General features: G+C 54.1%; 2 protein-coding genes and 1 pseudogene across 3 annotated transcripts in view; all 3 read left to right on the plus strand.

Annotated features, from left to right (window-relative positions):
• LOC140430276 (colorectal mutant cancer protein pseudogene) overlaps positions 1 to 22,274 on the plus strand; it is a 183,653-nt pseudogene that overhangs the window by 101,732 nt on the left and 59,647 nt on the right.
• LOC140384404 (uncharacterized) overlaps positions 1 to 22,274 on the plus strand; it is a 109,775-nt gene that overhangs the window by 81,217 nt on the left and 6,284 nt on the right. For both annotated transcript variants that reach the window (XM_072466079.1, XM_072466080.1), the window contains one exon: positions 228 to 651. In XM_072466079.1, the coding sequence (XP_072322180.1) occupies positions 228 to 427 (200 nt within the window). In that variant the 3' untranslated portion in view covers positions 428 to 651. The remainder of the gene's footprint in view (positions 1 to 227; positions 652 to 22,274) is intronic.
• Positions 571 to 17,580, plus strand: LOC140384774 (uncharacterized). The gene is made up of 4 exons (XM_072466771.1): positions 571 to 580; positions 5,081 to 5,356; positions 14,661 to 14,777; positions 17,068 to 17,580. Exons 1-4 carry the CDS (start codon positions 571 to 573, stop codon positions 17,514 to 17,516), a joined length of 852 nt encoding a protein of 283 aa, XP_072322872.1. The 3' UTR covers positions 17,517 to 17,580.

Genomic DNA, 22,274 nt, shown 5'->3' on the forward strand with positions numbered 1-22,274 from the left:
CCTATCATAAACTATTTTGGTACTCAGAGAACACCATCAATTTGAGCACAGCACACATGCACATCAGAGAACGTGAGATAGCAGCAAATGAGAACCAATTAATCATCACCTAATTCTTCAATAAATATTGTTGTCAATTCAATTTCTAATTTGTGTCTAAATAAGAATGCTTTGGGGAGAATTGGAACAAATGGGTTTCTGTCATATTAATACTTTTTCTTTTCTAGCTCCGCCCTCAATTACTGAAATCAAGAAACCGGATGAAATCAGACACAGTGAGCCAGCCAATCTGAGTTGGGATGTTGCTGTGTCCAGTCCAGAGGTGGTGAGCATTGTTACATCGGTGAAGAGGAAAGGGGAGCAGGAAGCAAACCAGTTATTTCACTGGGAAATTCCAGCACAGCAAGTGTCGGGGACCAAAGGGTGAATCAGTTCCCCAAAGAAATGTGCCAGATTTGTGCAAGAAAGATGAGTCCTTCACTGCTGAGGTTCCAGATTTACAACGCACATCTGATGGATGTTCCGTCATTCCCTGCTCCATTTCACTGAGGCCTGATATATCCAAGGACGATGGTGCTGAGTTAATCATTGAAGTTAAACAGGATTCGGAGGAAGCCCACAGTAAAAGCACAGGACTGAAAGTCACAGCAGGTAATGTCTGCACTTTACACATCACACAATCTCAGCAGGTCTGGCAGAATCTGTAGGGAGAGAAAAGAGCTAAATTTCGGGTCCAGGTGACCCTTTGTCAAAGCTATAAGACAGAGAAAGTGGGAAATATTTATACTGTGGAGTGAGAATGAAAGATGAGTCATAGCCACAGAAACTCAGGGAAACGGGATGCTAAAAGTCACAGAAACCACGGGAGAAAGAGTGCAAATGGCAGTCCCCAGAGAGAACAAAAGGTGTGAAAGGCCAAGCAGCAGAGAAACTAACATCGGAGGGTAAACTGTGACAGATGTAGATGTGGGGGAAGGGGAAAGGGGAAGAATAGACATGTGGGCATGGGAGCAGGGTTTGTGTTAAAATGGCAAGCAACGGAAAGGTCAGGGTCGTGAATGGTCACAGACCGAATGTGCTCAACAAATCGATCACCCAGTCTGTGTTTGATCTCTCCGATATGGAGGAGACCACATTGGGAGCAGCGAATGCAATGGACCAGATTGAAAGAGGTGCTAGTGAAACGCTGCTTAACCTGGAATGAGTGTTTTGGGCCTGGGATGTTAAGCATGGAAAAGGTAAAGAGGCAGGTGTTACACCTTCTGCGATTGCATGGGAACGTGCCATGGGTGATAAGATGGACTAGATTATCTCCGAGGAGCGGTCTCTGCGGAATGCTGGCAGAGGGAGTGAAGGGAAGATGTGTTTGATGGTGGCATCACGCTGGAGTTGGCGAAAATGCTGGAGGATTATGCTTTGCATGCAGAGGCTGGTGGGGTGAGATGTGAGAACGAGGGGGACTCTTTCCTTGTTCTGCGAGGCAGGGGAGGGGGTGAGTGTAGTGGCGCGGGAGATGGACCACACACTGTTGAGGGCCTTGTCAACAACTGTAGGTGGAAAATCATGGTTGAGCACCATTTTGGAAAGTGGCTTCATTGGAACAAATGCGACAGAGTGAAGGAGCTGAGAGAAAGGGATGGAGTCCTGACAGGGTGTAAGGTGCGAAGAGTTGTAATCCAGATAGCTGTGGCAATCAGTGGGCTTGTAGTGGATATTAGTTGATAGTCTATTGCCGGAAATGGCGACAGAAAAATCAAGGAAGGGAAGGGAAGTGTCTAAGATGGACCAGGTGAAAGTGATGGAGGGGTGGAAACTGGAAGCGAAGTTGATGAATTTTCCAGGTCCGGGCGAGAGCATGGAGCGGCACCAAAATAACGCATCAATGTATCGGTAAAGGAGTTGTGGGAGGGGACCCAGGTGGTCCTGGAAAAAGGAATGTTCCACATACCCCATGAAAAGGCAAACGTAGCTAGGACCCATGCGGGTACCCATTGCTACACCTTTGATTTGGAGAAAATAGGATGAGTTAAAGAAGAAGTTGTTGAGAGGTAGAACAATTTCAACCATGCAGAGGAGGGGGGTGGAGGTGTAAGGAGATTGCACATCCCTGGTGAATAGGATGGGGGTTGGGTCTGCGAACAGGAAGCTGTCAATAGGACGCAGGGGCACCAGAGGAATCCCGGATGTAGGTGGGGAGGGAATGGACCAGAGGAGTGAGGATGGAGTCAAGACAAGAGGAAATAAGTTCGGTGGGACAGGAGCATGCTGACACCATGGGCCTGCAGGGACAGTCCTTTTTGTGGATTTTGGTCAGTAGGTAAAAGCGGGCTGTCCGGGGTTGGGAGACTATGAGGTTGGAAGCCGTAGGGGGAAGGCATCCAGAGGAAATGAGATCGCTAACGGTGTTGGAGATAATGTCTTGATGTTCAGTGGTCTGGTCATGGTCCAAGGGGAGGTAAGAGGAAGTATCTGGGAGCTGGCGCTCAGGCTCTGTGAGGTAGAGGTCAGTACGTCAGGCAACAACAGCGCCCCCTTTGTTGGTAGGTTTGATGACAAAGTCGGGGTTAGACCTGGTGGAGTGAAGAGCAGAAAGTTCGGAAGGAGAGAGGTTGGAATGGGTGAGGGGGGCAGAAAAATTAAGACGGCCAATATCCCGTCGACAGTTCTCAATGAAAAGATGGAGGGCAGAAAATTGTCCCGGCGAGGGGTGTCCATTTGGAGGCAGAATGTTGGAGGCCATGAAAGGATCAGTGGCGGGGGGAGGATTCTTGCCCAAAGAAGTGGGCACGGAGACTAAGGCGACAAAAGAAGAGTTCAACATCATGTCAGGCCGAATTTATTGAGATGGAAACGTAAGGGTACAAAGCTGAGTCCTTTGCTGAGAACAGCATGCTCAGCCTCAGAGAGGAGAAGGTCGGAGGGTAGGGTAAACACGCGGCAAGGGCTGCGGCTGGGAGAAATGGAGTAACAGGGATTGGGACAGGTGGAGGGCGTAGGATGGGCAGTGGTGTTGATAAGTTGTTGAAACTTGTGTTCCATAATATCTGCAAGAAACAGGAAAAGATTCTTGTCAAGGCATTGAATGATGCGTAGGGTGAAATGAAACTGGGGACAGGGACAGCTTTGAGAGAGAGTAAGACGGTGCTGCTGGAGAGAGATGCCGAGTGTCTTAGAACAAAGAACAAAGAAATGTACAGCACAGGAACAGGCCCTTCGGCCCTCCAAGCCCGTGCCGACCATGCTGCCTGACTAAACTACAATCTTCTACACTTCCTGGGTCCGTATCCCTCTATTCCCATCCTATTCATGTATTTGTCAAGATGCCCCTTAAATGTCACTATCGTCCCTACTTCCACCACCTCCTCCGGTAGCGAATTCCAGGCACCCACTACCCTCTGCGTAAAAAACTTGCCTCGTACATCTACTCTAAACCTTGCCCCTCTCACCTTAAACCTATGCCCCCTAGTAATTGACCCCTCTACCCTGGAGAAAAGCCTCTGACTATCCACTCTGTCTATGCCCCTCATAATTTTGTAGACCTCTATCAGGTCTCCCCTCAACCTCCTTCGTTCCAGTGAGAACAAACCGAGTTTATTCAACCGCCCCTCATAGCTAATGCCCTCCATACCAGGCAACATTCTGGTAAATCTCTTCTGCACCCTCTCTAAAGCCTCCACATCCTTCTGGTAGTGTGGCGGCCAGAATTGAACACTATACTCCAAGTGTGGCCTAACTAGTATAAAGGTTCTATACAGCTGCAACATGACTTGCCTATTCTTATACTCAATGCCCCAGCCAATGAAGGCAAGCATGCCGTATGCCTTCTTGACTACCTTCTCCACCTGTGTTGCCCCTTTCAATGACCTGTGGACCTGTACTCCTAGATCTCTTTGACTTTCAATACTCTTGAGGGTTCTACCATTCACTGTATATTCCCTACCTGCATTAGACCTTCCAAAATGCATTACCTCACATTTGTCCGGATTAAACTCCATCTGCCATCTCTCTGCCCAAGTCTCCAAACAATCTAAATCCTGCTGTATCCTCTGACAGTCCTCATCGCTATCCGCAATTCCACCAACCTTTGTGTCGTCTGCAAACTTACTAATCAGACCAGTTACATTTTCCTCCAAATCATCTTATATATACTACAAAGAGCAAAGGTCCCAGCACTGATCCCTGTGGAACACCACTGGTCACAGCCCACCAATTAGAAAAACATCCTTCCATTGCTACTCTGCTTTCTATGACCTAGCCAGTTCTGTATCCACCTTGCCAGCTCACCCCTGATCCCGTGTGACTTCACCTTTTGTACTAGTCTACCATGGGGGACCTTGTCAAAGACCTTACTGAAGTCCATATAGACAACATCCATTGCCCTACCTGCATCAATCATCATAGTGACCTCCTCGAAAAAACTCTATCAAGTTAGTGAGACACGACCTCCCCTTCACAAAACCATGCTGCCTCTCACTAATACGTCCATTTGCTTCCAAATGGGAGTAGATCCTGTCTCGAAGAATTCAAATGAGCCAAATGGATAACTGATAGGCCTTGATGACAGGTTTAAGTGAAGTTGTCACAATGGAGAATGCACCCCATTTGCCATGAAGTTAGCAGAGTATCAATGACCTCAGGAGCTCTCATTGTAAGGCAGTAAGAACCGTCTGGCCAACCTGATGTTCTCAACTCAGTAAACGTTGAAGTAGAGAACATTGTGGTTATCTGCACAGTAATGTCTATGATCATGTAGGGTTGATATACAAATGAATTTTCTGCTCACTGCACCTGTGGGTCCACAGCTCCCACAAATGGAGTAACATTATGGGACACACTCAAAGAGGCTAAAATAGTTGTTCATTGGCTTATGAATGCCACAAAGGGAACAAAGTCAATTTGAGCACAGCTCACATACAGTTTAGAGAAGGTGAGAAAGCAGCAAATGAGAACCAAATAATCAGAATCTAATTCTTCAATAAATGTTGCTGTCAATTGAATTCGGAATTTGTGTCTAAAGATGAATGCATAGCAGATATTGGAACACAAAGTTTATATTACATTGATGTCTTTTATTTTGTAGAACCGCCCAAAATCAGTCTTATTAGGACACCATTTGAAATCAACAAAGGTGAAGAAAGCAATCTAGATTGGGATGTTACTGTGTTCAGCCCAGAGGTGGTAAACATTGTTATACGGGTGAAGAGGAAAGGGAAGCAGGAAGCAAAGATATTATTTCACTGGGAACTTCCAGCATCTAAATTGTCAGGACCAAAGAAAGTAATTATCCCCCTCAACGATGCGTCAGATTTATGTGAGAAAGATGATTCCTTCAGTTCTGAGGCGCCTGAATTACAACGTATGGATTCCGGCGGGGCGAAATTCTCCGTTATCGGCGGAAAGTCCGCCGATCGGTGCAAATAACGGTGCAAATCCGACTTGCGTCACGTCGGAAAAATAGGTCGAAAGTCTCCGGCCCGAAATGGGCTAGCAGCGACGTAACGGGATCCGCGCTTGCGCAGTGGTTCACTGCCGTGCAGCGTCATACGCGCCGCACGGCGTGACGGCTCATAAGGCCGCGCTGCTCCCACCCGACCGGAACACCCGACCGCAACACCCGACTGGATGGCTGGCCGCCGCTCAGCCCCGGGGTTCGAGTCACGGGATGTGGCGGCGCTCCTGGACACGGTGGAGCAGAGGAGGGACGCCCTGTATCCCGGGCACGCCGCAGAGTTGCCCCACGCCACAGCCGGCGTCTGTGGAGGGAAGTGGCAGAGGCCGTCACCGCTGCGGCCCTGACGCCACGGACAGGCACCCAGTGCCACAAGAAAGTGAACGACCTCGTCAGAGCAGGCAGGGTGAGCCTCCCCATCTCCCCCCTCCCCCATATCCCCCCTCCCCCATTTCCCCCCTCCCCCATAACCCCCATATCCCCCATATCCCCCCTCCCCATATCCCCCCATACCCCCTCCCCCATATCCCCCCCTCCCCCATATCCCCCTCTCCCCCATATCCCACCCTCCCCATATCCCCCCTCCCCAATATCCCCCATATCCCCATATCCCCCATATACGCCCCTTCCCCCATATCGCCCCCTCCCCCATATCCCCCCTTCCCCCATATCCCCCCTCCCCATATCCCCCCTCCCCCCATATACCCCATACCCCCCCTCCCCCATATCCCCCTTCCCCATATCCCCCCTCCCCCATATCACCCCTCCCCCATATCCCCACTCCCCCATATCCCCCCTCCCCCATATCCCCCATACCCCCCTCCCCCATATCCCCCCCTCCCCCATATCCCCCCTCCCCCATATCCCACCCTCCCCCATATCCCCCTCCCCCATATCCCCCCTCCCCCATATCCCCCATATCCCCCTCCCCCATATTCCCCCTCCCCCATATCCCCCATATCCCCCCTTCCCCAATATCCCCCCTCCCCCCATATCCCCCTTCCCCATATCCCCCCTCCCCATATCCCCCCTCCCCCATATCCCCCATACCCCACCTCCCACATATCCCCCCTTCCCCCATATTCCCCCCACCCCCATATCCCCCCTCCCCCATATCCCCCCTCCCCCATATCCCCCCTCCCCCATATCCCCCCCTCCCCCATACCCCCCTCCTCATATCCCCCCTTCCCCCATATCCCCCCTCCCCCATATCCCCCCCTCCCCCATATCCCCCCTCCCTCATATTCCCCCTCCCCCATATCCCCCCTCCCGATATCCCCCCTCCCCCATATCCCCCCATATCCCCCCCTCTCCCATATCCCCCATATCCCCCTCCCCATATCCCCCATATCCCCCCTCCCCCATATCCCCCCTCCCCCATATCCCCAAGTGAATCCAGCCCTAACCTTAACCTCTGCAATGCACGCGCAACCGATGGCGTGCATTCATATACTTGCCTAACAGTGTTGCCTTTTACCCCTGCCACCGCCCCCCCCCCCCCCCCACAGGATAAGCGCGCACACAACAATAGGGAGCATGTGAGGACTGGAGGAGGCCCCGCTGATGAGAGGCCACTGACCAAACACGAGGAAAGGGCCCTGGAACTGGCTGGCGGACCTGACGACCGGGAGGTTGCTGATGCAGAGGTCGGGGGCGTAGTAGCAAGTGAGCCACCGACAGCCCGTCCCCATGTCCCCCCTCCCCTATATCCCCCTCCCCCATATCATCTGATCACTGCCTGATGTCTAACCATGCATGCTTCATTGTGTATCGTAGGACCAAACGTCCAGGCACCCATCCCCGCAGGTGCAGACCGCCCGCAGGATGCCCCTCGGAGGCCACGGGAGGCGGAGAGACACGAACCCTCCAGCATGCGACGCCCGCAGGATTCCCCTCGGAGTCCACGGGAGACGGAGAGACCCGGACCCTCCAGCATGCGACGCCCGCAGGATGCCCCTCAGAGGCCACGGGAGACGGAGAGACCCGGACCCTCCAGCATGCGACGCCCGCAGGATGCCCCTCGCACACCACGGGAGACGGAGTGACCCGCACCCTCCAGCATGCGACGCCCGCAGGATGCCCCTCGCATACCACGGGAGACGGAGAGACCCGCACCCTCCAGCATGCGACGCCCGCAGGATGCCCCTCGCGCACCACGGGAGACGGAGAGATCCGCACCCTCCAGCATGCGACGCCCGCAGGATGCCCCCTCGCACACCATGGGAGACGGAGAGACCCGCACCCTCCAGCATGCGACGCCCGCAGGATGCCCCTCGCACACCACGGGAGACGGAGAGACCTGGAGCAACAGGGAGACGACACCCCCGTCACGTGCGGGAGCGACCACCCAGCGACGAGGGGGGCAGCCACAGGCCCTCGTCACATCCGAGCCAGGACACCGCTACCCAGGGACACCACTACCCGGGACAGCACTGCCCAGGACACCCGTACCCGGGACAGCACTACCCAGGAAGACAAAATACCGGACAGTGACTCAGAGTGGATGGGTGGAGACAAACCCCCACCCCAAAGTGCCATGGACTCAGAGTGGGACGAAGAGCACGACACAATGCCACTGCTGTCACCAACACCCTCCACCATCGCAGAAACACTCACCTCGGTTGGGCACTTTAGTGATGAGGCGTCTGGTACACTCACTGGTGCGCACAGCACAACCGTCCCGGTACAGCAGGTGGAGGTAGGAGCAGCAGAGGGGCCGGCGCGGTCGGAGGGCAGCCCAGCCCAAGCGAACATCTGCCGCCCAGATGGATCCCGGGTTCCTGGAGTTACCACACCCACACATAGATCCGATGGAACCACCGACCCGGAGACGAGCGAAGAGGGTGACGGGCGGCTTGCGGCGGCTGCAGTCGAGGTGGAGGAGTCCACCCCGCGTCCAGGAGCTGGGAGTGGTGCCGGTCATGCGTGCCACCCAAGCTGACACCGCACGGGTGGCGTCCGCGGTGGAGGCAATGGGTGCGACGGTGTCAGACATGGGGAATGGTTTGCGAGGCCTGGGGCTTTCCGTGCAGGCGGCGTCTGTGGCCCAGGAAATGGCTGCCCTCTCACAGGAGGCCATGAGCCAGTGCCAGCGCCAGATGGCAGAGGCACTCAACGCCATAGCCCAGTCTCTGCAGGCCATGGCCCAGTCTCTGCAGGCCATGGCCCAGTCTCTGCAGGCCATCGCTGAGGGCATCGGCGCCAGTGGCCATGTGCGAGCTGGCATCGCACTGTCACATACAGGGTTTGCCAACCCCCTGGGTTCCATGGCTGCAAACCTGCAGACCCCTGTCGATACCAGCACGGGCCTCCAGGACTGGCAGCGCCAGATGTCGGGGGGGCGTCGGATGGCCAGTCCGTTCGGATCCCCCACCCATGTAGAGGCCTGGGGGCCATCGGGCACCCCGAGGAAGGAGGAGGTGGTGTGTTCCGTCCCGGCTCCCCCTGTAGGGCAGGTCCCGGTACACCGCGACACCTCGGACTCCCCCCCCTTCCGTCCCAGGTGCATCGGGTGGGCAACGGGCAGGACAGGCTGGCAGCTCGCCATCCCAGTCGCCCGGGCCGCAGCCTGGCCCATCTAGGCCAGGACGCCCCAGGAAACGGCCGCCAAAGGGATCCAGTGTCAGAGGGCAGGAATCACAGGAGTCCACCTCCAGTTCTGCTGTACAGTCTGGGGAACCACGTAGACGTAGTCAAAGGGCCCGTAAGGCCAAACAATTAGACACTGAGTAAGTTGGCACGGGTGCAGGGCACAGATGAGTTTTAGGGGCTAGGGCTCGTGCATGAACTCCTTTGGTTATTAAAGTCAATGTTACACCTACAGAAGCTGCCTTTGTGCTCTGTCCAAAGCGTGCGGGGGTGTCATGTACGTTGAGCGCAAGTGTGTGTGTCAGGGGTGGTCTTACCTCAGCCCCAGGTGAGTCTGCCCCCTGGGCCGCCATTAACATCCCCCGGGCAGAGGACGGGACCGTGCGCTGCAGTGTCACAGCCGCATGCAGGGATGGTCCGGGTGGATGGTGGTACTGTGGCCATGGGTCAGACATAGTCCAACGATGTAGAGCCAGGAGCTCACCGCAGGGCGGGTTGTCATCATCCTCCATGGCCTGCAATAGACACGCGTCCACCCGCAACTGTGTGAGCCTGGCCCGTTGTGCCGCAGGTGGATCGGCAATGGGGGGGGGTGGTGTGCATGCGGGTGGGGTGGGTGGGGTTGGGGAGGGGTTGAGGGTGCTGGGTTGGTGGATGGGTGGGGGGTGTGGGTGGTCGGCTGTTGCCATGGTGTGCAGTCTGTGGCCATACTACCCGATTCCCACGCCGATCTAGTCAGTGAAGCGGGCGGCTATCAGTCTGTCCCGTGCCCGCTGGGCCAGCCGGTAACGGTGGACAGCCACCCGCCTGTGTCTACCCCGTCTGCCCTGACCATTACCCCCATCCCCCTCATCTGGGGAGGACTGCGCCTCTTCCTGCTGCTCCTCCACTCCGCCCTCCTCTGCCTGCGGCACATCGCCCCTCTGCTGGGCTATGTTGTGCAGGACGCAGCACACCACAATGATGCGGCCGACCCTATCTGACCGATACTGGAGGCCGCCCCCAGAGAGGTCCAGGCACCTGAAACGCATCTTCAGCACGCCAAAGCACCTCTCTATCACTCCCCTTGTCGCTACATGGGCATCATTGTAGCGGTTCTCCGCCTCATTGCATGGCCTCCGTATAGGCGTCATCAGCCACGATCGCAATGGGTAGCCCCTGTCGCCCAGCAACCAGCCCCTCAGCCGGGGATGGCGTCCCTCGTACATGCCGGGGATGGGTGACTGCGACAACACGTATGAGTCGTGTACACTGCCTGGGTAACGGGAGCAGACGTGCAGGATCATCATGCGGTGGTCGCAGACCACCTGTATGTTCATCGAATAGGTCCCCTTCCTATTGGTGAACACGGCCCTGTTATCTGCAGGTGGCCGCACCGCGACGTGCATCCCATCGATCACGCCCTGGACCATGGGGAACCCGGCCACGGCAGAGAAGCCCACGGCCCGGGCATCTTGGCTGGCCCGGTCCACGGGGAAGCAGATGTAGCGGTGCGCCATGGCATATAGGGCATCTGTCACTGCCCGGATGCACCGATGCACCGATGTCTGCGAAATGCCGGACAGGTCCCCACTCGGTGCCTGGAATGACCCCGTTGCATAAAAGTTCAGGGCCACCGTAACCTTGACGGACACGGGGAGAGGGTGTCCCCCACCAGTGCCACGCGGTGACAGGTGTGCCAGCAGGTGGCAGATGTGTGCCACGGTTTCCCGCCTCATCCGGAGTCTCCTCCTGCATTCCCGGTCCGTGAGGTCCTGGTATGACTGCCGGGGCCGGTACACACAGGGCGCCCTCGGGTGCCTCCATTGCCGTGGGGCCGCGACGTCCTCCTCCCCCTCCTCGTCCTGTCGGTCAGGTGTCCCTCCAGCCTGGGCGGCTGCCGCCTGTACCTCTGCGGCAGCCTGCGCCGCCTCTCTGGCACGCTCCTCCTCCTCCTCAACCAGGGCAACATAGACATGAGCGGCTGCCGCCACGGCGGCCAACATCGCTGGATGATCGGAAAACATGACGGCCTGGTGGGGGGAGGGGAACGACGACATGTCATCATTGCCCATATCCCCTCCTCCCCCCAGCCAGGTGGCATGGACCGCATGGGTCCAACTGTTGGAGGCTGGCACCTGGCCAGGTGGACCAACTCACTTGCCCTCGCATCCCCCTCCCCGGCACGGACCCCCCCCCAACCTCCATCCCGGCATGGACCCCCCCCAACCTCCACCCCGGCACGGACGCCCCCCCCCAACCACCACCCCGGCACGGACCCCCCATCCCACTCCCCGGCACGGACCCCCCCCAACCTCCACCCCGGCACGGACCCCCCATCCCCCTCCCCAGCACGGACCCCCCCCCATCCCCCTCCCCGGCACGGAACCACCCCCCATCCACCTCCCCGGCACGGACCCACCCCCATCCCCCTCCCCGGCACGGACCCCCCCCATCCCGCTCCCCGGCACGGACCCCCCCCATCACCCTCCCCGGCACGGACACCCCCCCCATCCCCCTCCCCGGCACGGACCCCCCATCCCCCTCCCCGACACGGACCCCCCCCCCAACCACCCCGGCACGGACCCCCCCCACCTCCACCCCGGCATGGACCCCACCCCCCGCAACCTCCACCCCGGCACGGACCCCCCATCCCTCTCCCCGGCACGGACCCCCCCTCCAATCTCCACACCGGCACGGACCCCCCATCCCCCTCCCCGGCACAGACCCCCCCCCAACCTCCACCCCGGCACGGACCCCCTCCCAACCTCCACCCCGGCACGGACCCCCCCCCAACCTCCACCCCGGCACGGACCCCCCCAACCTCCACCCCGGCACGGACCCCACATCCCCCTCCCCGGCACGGACCCCCCCAATCCCCCTCCCCGGCATGGACCCCCCCATCCCCCTCCCCGGCACAGACCCACCCCCATCCCCCTCCCCAGCACGGACCCCCCCATCCCCCTCCCCGGCACGGACCCCCCCATCCCCCTCCCCGGCACGGACCCCCCCCCATCCCCCTCCCCGGCACGGACCCCCCATCCCCCTCACCGGCATGGACCCCCGCCCCCAACCTCCACCACGGCACGGACCCCCCCCCCAACCTCCACCCCGGCACGGACCCCCCCCATCCCCCTCCCCGGCACGGACCCCCCCCCCAACCTCCACCCCGGCACGGACCCCTCCCCCAACCTCCACCCCGGCACGGACCCCCCCATCCCCCTCCCCGGCACGGACGCCCCCCCAACCTCCACCCCGGCACGGACCCTCCACCCCCCTCCCCGGCACGGACCCCCCCCCCCAACCTCCACCCCGGCACGGACCACCCGCCCAACCTCCACCCCGGCACGGCCCCCCCGTCCGCCTCCCCGACACGGACCCCCCCCATCCCCCTACCCGGCACGGACCCCCCCCCCCCATCCCCCTCCCCGGCACGGACCCCCTCCCGGCACTCCCCCGAAGCCCAGCCGACTCTAACCACCCCCCACCCCCGCCGCACACACACACACACAACCCGAGACACACCTCTCCTCACGCATTCAGACTGCGGCCACGCCATCGCCTGCCCAGAGCCAACCCCCCAGGCCGTCACTCACCTCCACGCTGGTCGGCGTGAACCTGGAGCACAGAGTCACGCCGATGAAAAGGAGGTTTAATTTACTTCGGTCCATCCGGAAGGGAGAAGATTGGCAGGCCGAAAATCGGCTGCCTTGCGCAGACCCGTGACATTCTCCGCGGCAGCGACGACATTAACGCCCCGCCAACTTTTCTCCCTTCGGAGACTTCGGCAACCGGCGGGGGCGGGATTCACGGCGGCCAACAGCCATTCTCCGACCCTCTGGGGGGTCGGAGAATGACGCCCCAGATACCCTCACCTCTGTACCAACAGAAGGGAAAGGAAAGGGGGTGGTGGGGCGAGAGGCGAAAGGAGGGTGGTGGGGAGGGAGGGAGTCGGGGTGTAGGTGGATGGGGGCCCAATAAGACACTGCCTGAACTATCTACGGAGGCAGAAAAACAAAAGAGGGGTCGGAGAATGACGCCCCAGGTCTTTCCGCATATCCTGTTCCATTACACTGTGTCCTGATATATCCAAGGATGATGATGCTGAGATACTCATTGAAGTTAAGCAGGACACCAGTGAGAATACGAGTACTGAAAGCACAGTACTTAAAGTCAAAGCAGGTAATTTCTGTATTTTGTATGTGTGCACCTCAAGGTGGGCGGTTTGAGCTGACATTTCATGGCACCAACATAAAGATAACTTGAAATGTTACTTTCCATCAGTACTACGATAAAATGAAATCTTGTGGTGTAGTGTGTAGTGTCTCTCCCTCTGATCCAGCAGCTCCGGATTTGGGTCCCATGCAAGGACATAATGGGGAAGGAAGATGCATTCATAACGCGGTTATACATGTTGAGTAGCAACCTGCAAAATTGTTCCAACATGCCAATGGCATGTGGGTCGACTGGGAGAGACTACTGGTCAACCATGCTTCATGTGAAGTGGCGCCCCTCAAGCTATCAGCCTCTGGCGACAGGCTGAAAAATATTGGCTTCATTGTGGTGAATCTTGCTGTATCCCTTAACCCTCTCAGTATCATCATTATACAAGTTTGAAGAAACTAATCTAATTGCTTTCTCTGAAATGAGAACAAAGAACAATGTAGCACAGAAACAGGCCTTCGGCCCTCCAAGACTGTACGGCCATGACAGCTGCCTTTGCCAAATTCCTCGGCATTTCTTGTGCCATATCCCTCTACACCCATCCTATCCATGTATTTGTCAAGATGCCTTTTGAACGCCGTTAATGCTTCCACAACTTCCCCTGGTAACGTGTTTCAGGCACCCACCACCTTCTGTGTAAAAAACCTGCCTCGCACATCTCCTCTAAATTTTGTCCCACGGACCTCAAACCTACGCCACTGGTGATTGGCCCCTCCACCCTGGGCAAGAGTGCCTGCCCATCCACTCTCGCCATGCCCCTCATAATCTTGTAGACCTCTAACAGGTCATCCCGCAACCTCCGTCGTTCTAATGAAAACAGTAAAGAGGCGAGAGTTCATCCAGGATTTGAACACGGCACCTTTCGCAAGCCCTCCATTATAAACACCCAAAACGAGAATCATACCCCGAGACCAATGAACCACCGGTTCTGCTTCTGCTGCTCTTTCTGTTGCTTTTAAAAATTTCAGGTGACATTCTGCACATTTTATACAAAGATTGAACATAACAGAACAGCTGGAAAATAACTGCTAATAATTATGAAGACAGTTTTCACTTTAAATGCAGAATATCCAGGGGCTGGATTCTCCACTGTCGGGAGTGTCCATTGTGCCGGCAAAGCACCCACGCCCAGGGATTTCCCGACGGTGTGGGGCTAAATGGGAAATCCCATTAGACGGCTGGCGGAGCGGAGAATCCCACCACCGGCGGGAGCGGACCACACCAGAAAACTGGTGAGACAGGACGGAAAATCCCGCCCCAGATGTTTGGTTCTGCTTCATTCTACTAGGGCAGTGAAAGTGCTGAGACAAATGTTTTGTTGAAGTGCTGTCAATCATCCTTTGTGAAAGGAAGTTAAACTGAAATCTAAAAAGATCTGCTGATAAAAAATTATCTCATTCAGGATCCAAATTGAGATGAGTTTGTGTGCTGGCAAATATATTTGGTCTCATAATTATTCCCGAACAATCGAAGCTGAAAGAGAGTGATGATGACAGTGGCCGAGCAGTTGAGAAGACAATTTGTCACGTTGAAAGAGGTAAGTACCAATAGGGCGGGATTCTCTGAAAATGGGGCTGTGACCCCACGCCGGTGGAAAAACCGGCGCCCATGACTCCGGCGTCAACGGCCCCCTAAAGTAAGGAATTCTCACATTCCTAGGGGGCAAGGTTGCCGCCGGAGTGGTCCCCGCAGCTCCAGCCGGCACCGAAAGACCGCTGCGAGTTCGCGCATGCCCGGACAGCCAGCGTGATCTTGTGCATTCGCGAACCGGCCGGCGTATTTCCGCACATGCGTGGGGGTTCCCTTCTCCGCGCCGGCCCCCGGGCAATATGGCGGAGCCTTACAGGGGCCCAGCGCAGTGGAACGAAGGCCCCCCATGGAACCAGCCCGCCTGCAAATTGGTGGGCCGCGATCGCGGGCCAGGCCACCTGGGGTCAGATCCCCCCGCGTCCCTCCCCCCAAGACCGCCCCCGCACACTTACCTGCCAGGTCCCGCCGTGCGTGAGGTGAGTAAATCACACCGGCGGGACTGGCCAAATCCTTATGGCCACTCGGCCAATCGGGGCCCGGAGCATCGCTGTTAACGGAGCCCCCTGAAAAATGGTGGCGGAAAATAGGGCAGCCGATGTCGGGGCGGCGGGGCGGGATTCCGCGGATTCTCGGACCCGGCTCAGGGTCGGAGAATCCCGGCTATAATTACCACTCTTATCGGTGAGCTGTCATATATTCTATCATATTAAACATACAAATAATCTCAGTGTGGATTTCAACAGGAGAGGGGTTTTCCAAACTTTTCATTACTTGAACAGTTGGTGCAGCATCACTAGGATAGCGATAGAATTGGAGAGACACTTGGCAAAGTGTTTGTGTTTTGTACAGAATTATCCCATCAATAGCAGGTCAAAAGAATGCAAAACGAACGCAAAGTAATGCAGAGGCTGGAAATCTGAAATGAAAGAAAGAAAATGCTACAAAACTCCGCAGGTCGGACAGCATCTCTGGTGAGAAACAGAGTTAATGGCCGGGACTTTCCTTTGGCTCCCACCACGGCGGGGCATGCGGCCGGCCATCCAGACGTCCATTGTCATTCGACGGAACTGGAAGATCCTGGAAGTAGGTGGGGGTAGAAAACCCAGCCAATGATTCAGGTCGGGACAACCCATCTGCTCCAATGAAGGATCATCAACCTAAAGCATTCATTCTAGAACGAGAGGTCACAGATATAGGTTGACAGGTGGTAGATTTAAAACTGAGATGAGGAGGAACTACTTCTTGCAGAGGGTGGTGAATTTATGGATCTTGTTGACCCATACTGCTGTGGAATCTAAATCATTAAGTGGTTTCAAGAAGGAGATAGACATATTTCTGATTTTATAAATGGGTTAAAGGGATATGGGCAACAGGCAGAGAGGTGTATTTTAACCGGCAAGTGATCAGCCATGGTCTGATTGAATGGCAGTGCAGGCTCGGAGGGCTGAATTGCCTACTTCTGCTCCGAAAACCTATGTGCGTAGGCACCTATTCTGTTTCTTTTCCCAAAATAGGCCTGTTTAATCTGGGTCTTTTTGGTTGTGTTAGTTGAAGGAGAAGTATTTTCACTAAAATCAGCCTTTTCCTCCTTGTAATAGTGTAACGGGATCTCTTACAACACCTGAGCAGTCAGCTGGATCCTTAGTTCAACGTCGGTTTCAGTAAATCGACACTTTCATATATACTACTCCCTTAGTAGAAGTAATGAAGTCTCGCCTGCATTGGAGGCCAAAATGCTATTAAATGAGCCAAATGGATATCTGATAGGCCTTGATGACAAGTTTAAGCGAAGTTGTTACAATGGGGAATGCACTCCATTTGCCATGAAGTTAGCAGAGTATCAATGACCTCAGGAGCTCTCATTGTAAGGCAGTAAGAACCGCCTGGCCAACCTGATGTTCTCAACTCAGTAAACGTTGAAGTAGAGAACATTGTGGTTATCTGCACAGTAATGTCTATGATCATGTAGGGTTGATATACAAATGAATGTTCTGCTCACTGCACCTGTGGGTCCACAGCTCCCACAAATGGAGTAACATTAAGGTACTCACTCAAAGAGGCTAAAATAGTTGTTCATTGGCTTATGAAAGCCACAAAGGGAACAAAGTCAATTTGAGCACAGCTCACATACAGTTTAGAGAAGGTGAGAAAGCAGCAAATGAGAACCAAATAATCAGAATCTAATTCTTCAATAAATGTTGCTGTCAGTTGAGTTCGTAATTTGTGTCTAAAGATGAATGCATCGCAAAAAATTGGAACGCAAAGTTTATATCACATTGATGTCTTTTGTTTTGTAGAACCGGCCAAAATCAGTCTTATTAAGACACCATTTGAAATCAACAAAGGTGAAGAAAGCAAACTAGTTTGGGATGTTACTGTGTTCAGCCCAGAGGTGGTAAACATTGTTATACGGGTGAAGAGGAAAGGGAAGCAAGAAGCAAAGAAATTATTTCACTGGGAACTTCCAGCATCTAAATTGTCAGGACCAAAGAAAGTAATTATCCCCCTCAACAATGCGTCAGACTTATGTGAAAAAGATGTATCCTTCCGTGCTGAGGCGCCTAAATTACAACGTATGGATTCCGGGTCTTTCCGCATATCCTGTTCCATTACACTGTGTCCTGATATATCCAAGGATGATGGTGCTGAGATACTTATTGAAGTTAAGCAGGACACCAGTGAGAATACGAGTACGGAAAGCACAGTACTTAAAGTCAAAGCAGATAATTTCTGTATTTTGTATTGACAAATCCCAAATTTCTTTACCCGTCAGTCTGGCCTCAATAAAAGTCGAGATGGATTTGCAGGTACAGCATTAGTTATTTTATTTGACTTGCAAGCCTGACTCAGTTCACAGCGGTACAAAACACATCTTGCTTCGTAGACCTCTGGAATCAAGTGAGTCTGTAGAACAAAGAGGTCTCTACTGATACATTCAAATGGCATCAAGTTTCACATACACGATTCCCATAGGTCATCCTGTACCCCTCCTGACCTATCCATACACTCTAATTGGCTCACTTCCAATCCCTTCCTCTGGCCCCTATTACCCAGCATCCTTTTCTCCTCCTTTGGTGGACATACCTCTTCCTTTGCTTTGCCATGCGGTCTGAAATCCTTTGTCTGTGAACTCACCAGGATTAGACTGCCCTATCTCTACATTACATTAACTAATATCTCTGAAGTAACTATTTTATATCACATTCGTCATTCCCTCCTATTAACATTCCATGATAACCGAACTATCCAATCAATAGCTACGGTCCCTCATTTAAAAAGATCCGTCACTGCATTTCCAATTCCTGGCGTAGCCCCCCTTCATCTGCTGCACCCTCATGGATTTTGACAGCTAAGATTTTAGGGGCGTTGATCTGTTCCAGTGCACCCCGCATTCTACCCATCACACATTTATGCAGCCGATAGCCACCACTAAATACATGGCCATATTTATCAGCCAGTCCTTCCAACCTCCAAATCCCCAGTTACCCCAAGAGCCAGGATCCTGCATTCCGTCCAGGTGATCCCGTATGTGATCCATAAATTTAGTGATGTTAGCGGTCAAGTCCTGAACTCCCATGATACACTTGCCCTGTACTATGGCGCATACCCCACCCTCACGGGCCAGAAGATAGTCAAGTGCATACCGGTTCTGCATTGAAAACAACCGTAGCTGAGACAATTCCTTGGTTATTGCCCCGAGGGCTCCCAAGGTTTCATTTCCCAAGATGGTAAGGCCACAAATAAAATAATTCCTATCGCTGACAGCCAAGGAACCCCCCCACACCTCCCAGTGTCAAGACGCTCAGAATCCCCCATCCGGCTGAGTGGCCCCGGTTGGGTGCGAGAACCTGAGGTTTTTTCCAGTTCTCGCAAAATTCAGCTGAGACTGCCCGGCGTGCTAACTGATTATGCAGCATCCACGCCGTAGGGCAGGGGACTGTGGTAGGGACTAGAGTCCCAATAGCAATTTGGCGGGGAAATGGGGGTGACAAAACATTGGTCGCTGTGCCATTAAATAAAAAGTAGTATCCTTGCTCCGTGTGCAGGCTAGCATCACAATCCGTATATCGGTTGCGTAAGGATCCCCCAGTAGCCCAGTTTATCCAGCTTCGAAACGCCCATTCGGGCCGCCTAGCAATGCGGAAAGCCCTAGTCCCAACAGTGATATGAGAGACATTCGCCCAGCCACAAAGGAGCTGGAGGCCGTCGTTCAATGGAACGCAAGTGGTGTTGTAACAAATGCATTGGCCAGACGCCTGGGTGATATGACACCTCCTGTCCGTACAGGTGGGGAACAGACATGTTATATTCGTTTCCACCTCTACCAGCAAACAGCCGTATCCTTCACTGCTGAAACAATTCTCGTACGACCAGGAATTCCTATTGGGAGTGAAGTGGCTAGGTATGTACGCCCTCCACCGTTGCAGCCTATCATACTGTGAGTGGGAATTATCCCGAGGAAGGGGAAGGCAAATAGCCGGTGGTGCTGAACCCGGATCGTAAGGAAGAGTGACTTGCTCGGGCGGTGGCTCGGAACGCTGACAATGAACCACCGTTTGGGGAGTGCCCCAAAGCGGTGAAACAGAAAATAACCTAGACACCGCTGCGGGGTGCGGGTAGCAGACAACCCGTCCGTGGCCATACAAGCGGTGGTAAATCTGGTAGAAGAGATTCATACTACCCAGGTTTTCCTCAGTTTGGCCTTTAACTAAATTAAGTGTATCTCCCGGTAACCTACGTTCTAGCTATACTTCCCTTCTCACACGCTCCGCCCTCTCTCTAGTCCCCCTCTCTCTCCCACAACCTCTTCCTACGCTCTCCTGATGGTCTGATGTTACCTTTATTGCACCAATCTTAACACATCCAAAATCAAATTTACATGTATTCCAAAAACAAGGCAATGTCCATATAATGTTCCCTTCCCATCGCCGGGACCGGTGCAATTGCTTCATGAGTCCTGCATTCTCCTTAACTTTGACGACCTTCCATGAGTCGATACCATGTCCTCGTATATGGGGGCAGCGAAGAACATCACCTTTGCATAAGTGAAATATCCTTGTAGATTGGTTGGGGTTACAAATGTAGATAATATTCCCCTTTTCCATGTCCGTCGCCAATAACACTCCAAGCGAGGTGAGGCCGTAGATCACACAGGCGGTGCGTAGCCACCCCATCATATTCCACACCTGTAAAATGGCACTGGAGAAGGGAGGCAGGTTAGTAACCGACCTTTTACAGTAGTGGAGATGGACCCAATTTACAGCGATAAAGGTGGACCCAAGCACTTCGCCCCTCCACTTTAACTGCTGTGGGGGTGGTAAGGAGAACTTGGAAGGGCCCGTCCCATCGCGGCTCCGACCCCTTCCTAGTCCAATTTTTGACCATGACATAACTGCCGGGCTGGACTGAAAGTGAGCTAAGTACTGGGGGCGATGGCTGGTGAGCCGCGCGGACCTGGCCATGGAGCTCCTTGAGCACCTGCGTGAGGGCTAGAACATAGGTAGTCATCTCTTCAGTCATATGGTGAAACTGAACCAGTCTGGGAACATGCAGGCTCCAGGGAGTTCTAAGGGGCCTGCCATAAAGTATCTCGGCAGGAGAGAGCCGGGCCGGTCCCGCAGGTGTAACCCGCAGCTGGAAGAGGGCAACGGGGAGCAACTTAAGCCATGTCACTCCCGTGTCTGCTCTTAATTTAGCCAATTTAGTTTTGAGGATCTGATTGTGTCTCTCAACCAACCCGGCCGCCTGCGGTCTGTAAGCACAGTGTAACTGCTGGCGTATGCCCAACTGGGAGCAAAACTCCTTGTTAATTTGTCCAATAAAATGAGGCCCATTATCAGAACTTAACTGAGCTGGTATACCGTACCGGGGAATGATTTCCCGTATCAAAACTTTAACCACAGTAGCAGCTTTATTATCGATAGTCGGATACGCCTCGACCCATCTGCTGAACACATCCACAATGACCAAAACATATTTATAACATTGACACCTTTCCAACTCAATGTAATCCATTTGGAGCATCTCAAAGGGACCACTGGGCAACGGGGTTTGCCCCATCCCACAAGGGATACCTTTTCCGGTGTTATGTTGCTGACAAATCAAACACCGATTACTGATACTCTGGGCCTGCATTTTAGGGTGCCACCAAGTGTCCAGCAACAAATCACTAATCCCCCGAGCCCCACAATGAGTTGCAAAGTGTACACATTCGATGACCCATAAAGCCAGTACATCAGACATACAAGTCTGATGTGCTGGCGTGGTCCATAAAGAGGAAACAGAATCATATGTACAACCTAACCGTTTCCACATTTGTTTATCACTCTCAGGAGCGTCCTCCTGTAACCTTATGACGTCTTGGATGGTTGGCATTGACTTGTCAGAAGCAGACATATTTATAGTAGATCGTTTAGTCTGACTTAACAGTTTAGGCACCATCACTTGCTGAATTTGCGCGGCTGTCCGCGCTGCACAATCTGCTTGTTCATTACCAACGTCAACTGGGGTCTTACCATTTGTGTGGGCAGCGCATTTAATAACGGAAATCTGCGCGGGCATTAGGAGGGCCTGCAGTAGCTCATTAACTAAACCCCGGTGGGATATTTCCGTGCCTGCCGAGGTAAGGAATCCCCTATTCTTCCAGAGAGCTGTCCGAAGTCATGAACTACCCCGAAAGCATATCGGGAGTCAGTGTAAATATCTACCCGACGATCTACCCCAAGTATACATGCACGGGTGAGGGCAAAAAGTTCGGCTTGTTGAGCTGAATAAGGGGTCTGGAAAGCTGCCGCTTCTAGAATCAGACCATCTTGTTCTACGATTGCATAACCGGACAATCTCCGGCCAGTGGGGCTTGCTAATGCACTGCCATCAACATACATAATCATGTCAGGTTGTTCTAACGGAATATCACTCAGATCGTCCCTTATTGTGGTAGTTTCCTGAATCAAGGCTAAACAGTCGTGACCAGGTGCGTCCTCATGGACAGGGGGACCGCTAAGAAAACAGGCTGGATTGATAGTGGTACAGTATTTAAATGTCAGACGTGGATGGTTCAAAAGGTATATCTCATACCTATTCTGACGAGCTGCGGTAAGATGTTGAGTTTGAAATTGCCCCAATAGTGCGATTACCAAGTGGGAGCTATATACCGTAATATCCTGTTGGAGAGTTATATTGGCAGCAGCCTGCAAACTATTGTATATCGCTGCCAAGATCTGGGTGCAAACAGGGTGGCCCAACGCCACTGGGTTGAGTTTGGAAGAGTAATATGCTACGGGCCGGTGCTTGTCCCCATGTTGCTGGGTGAGTACCGCTGTTGAACATCCTTCCAGAACAGTACAGTATATCTGGAATGGTCGGTCGTACAAGGGCCTCCCGAGGGCCGGTGCTTGTAACAAGGCCTGCTTCAGGCAACGGAAGGCCTCGAGTGCCTCGGTGGTGAGAGTAAAGTTCCCCTCTTCACTAGTGTAAGGCGTCAGCAGCTTTGTATAGACAGCGA

Source organism: Scyliorhinus torazame, chromosome 10, assembly GCF_047496885.1.
Source record: "Scyliorhinus torazame isolate Kashiwa2021f chromosome 10, sScyTor2.1, whole genome shotgun sequence".
Taxonomy (NCBI): Eukaryota; Metazoa; Chordata; class Chondrichthyes; order Carcharhiniformes; family Scyliorhinidae; genus Scyliorhinus; species Scyliorhinus torazame.

Bases quoted from the DNA above. Each gene is read 5' to 3' on its own strand.
- LOC140384774 (XM_072466771.1), top strand. The intron at 5,357-14,660 runs GTATGGATTCCG...AATTGAGATGAG, and splicing joins TGAGGCGCCTGAATTACAAC to TTTGTGTGCTGGCAAATATA. The intron at 14,778-17,067 runs GTAAGTACCAAT...TTTGTTTTGTAG, and splicing joins AATTTGTCACGTTGAAAGAG to AACCGGCCAAAATCAGTCTT.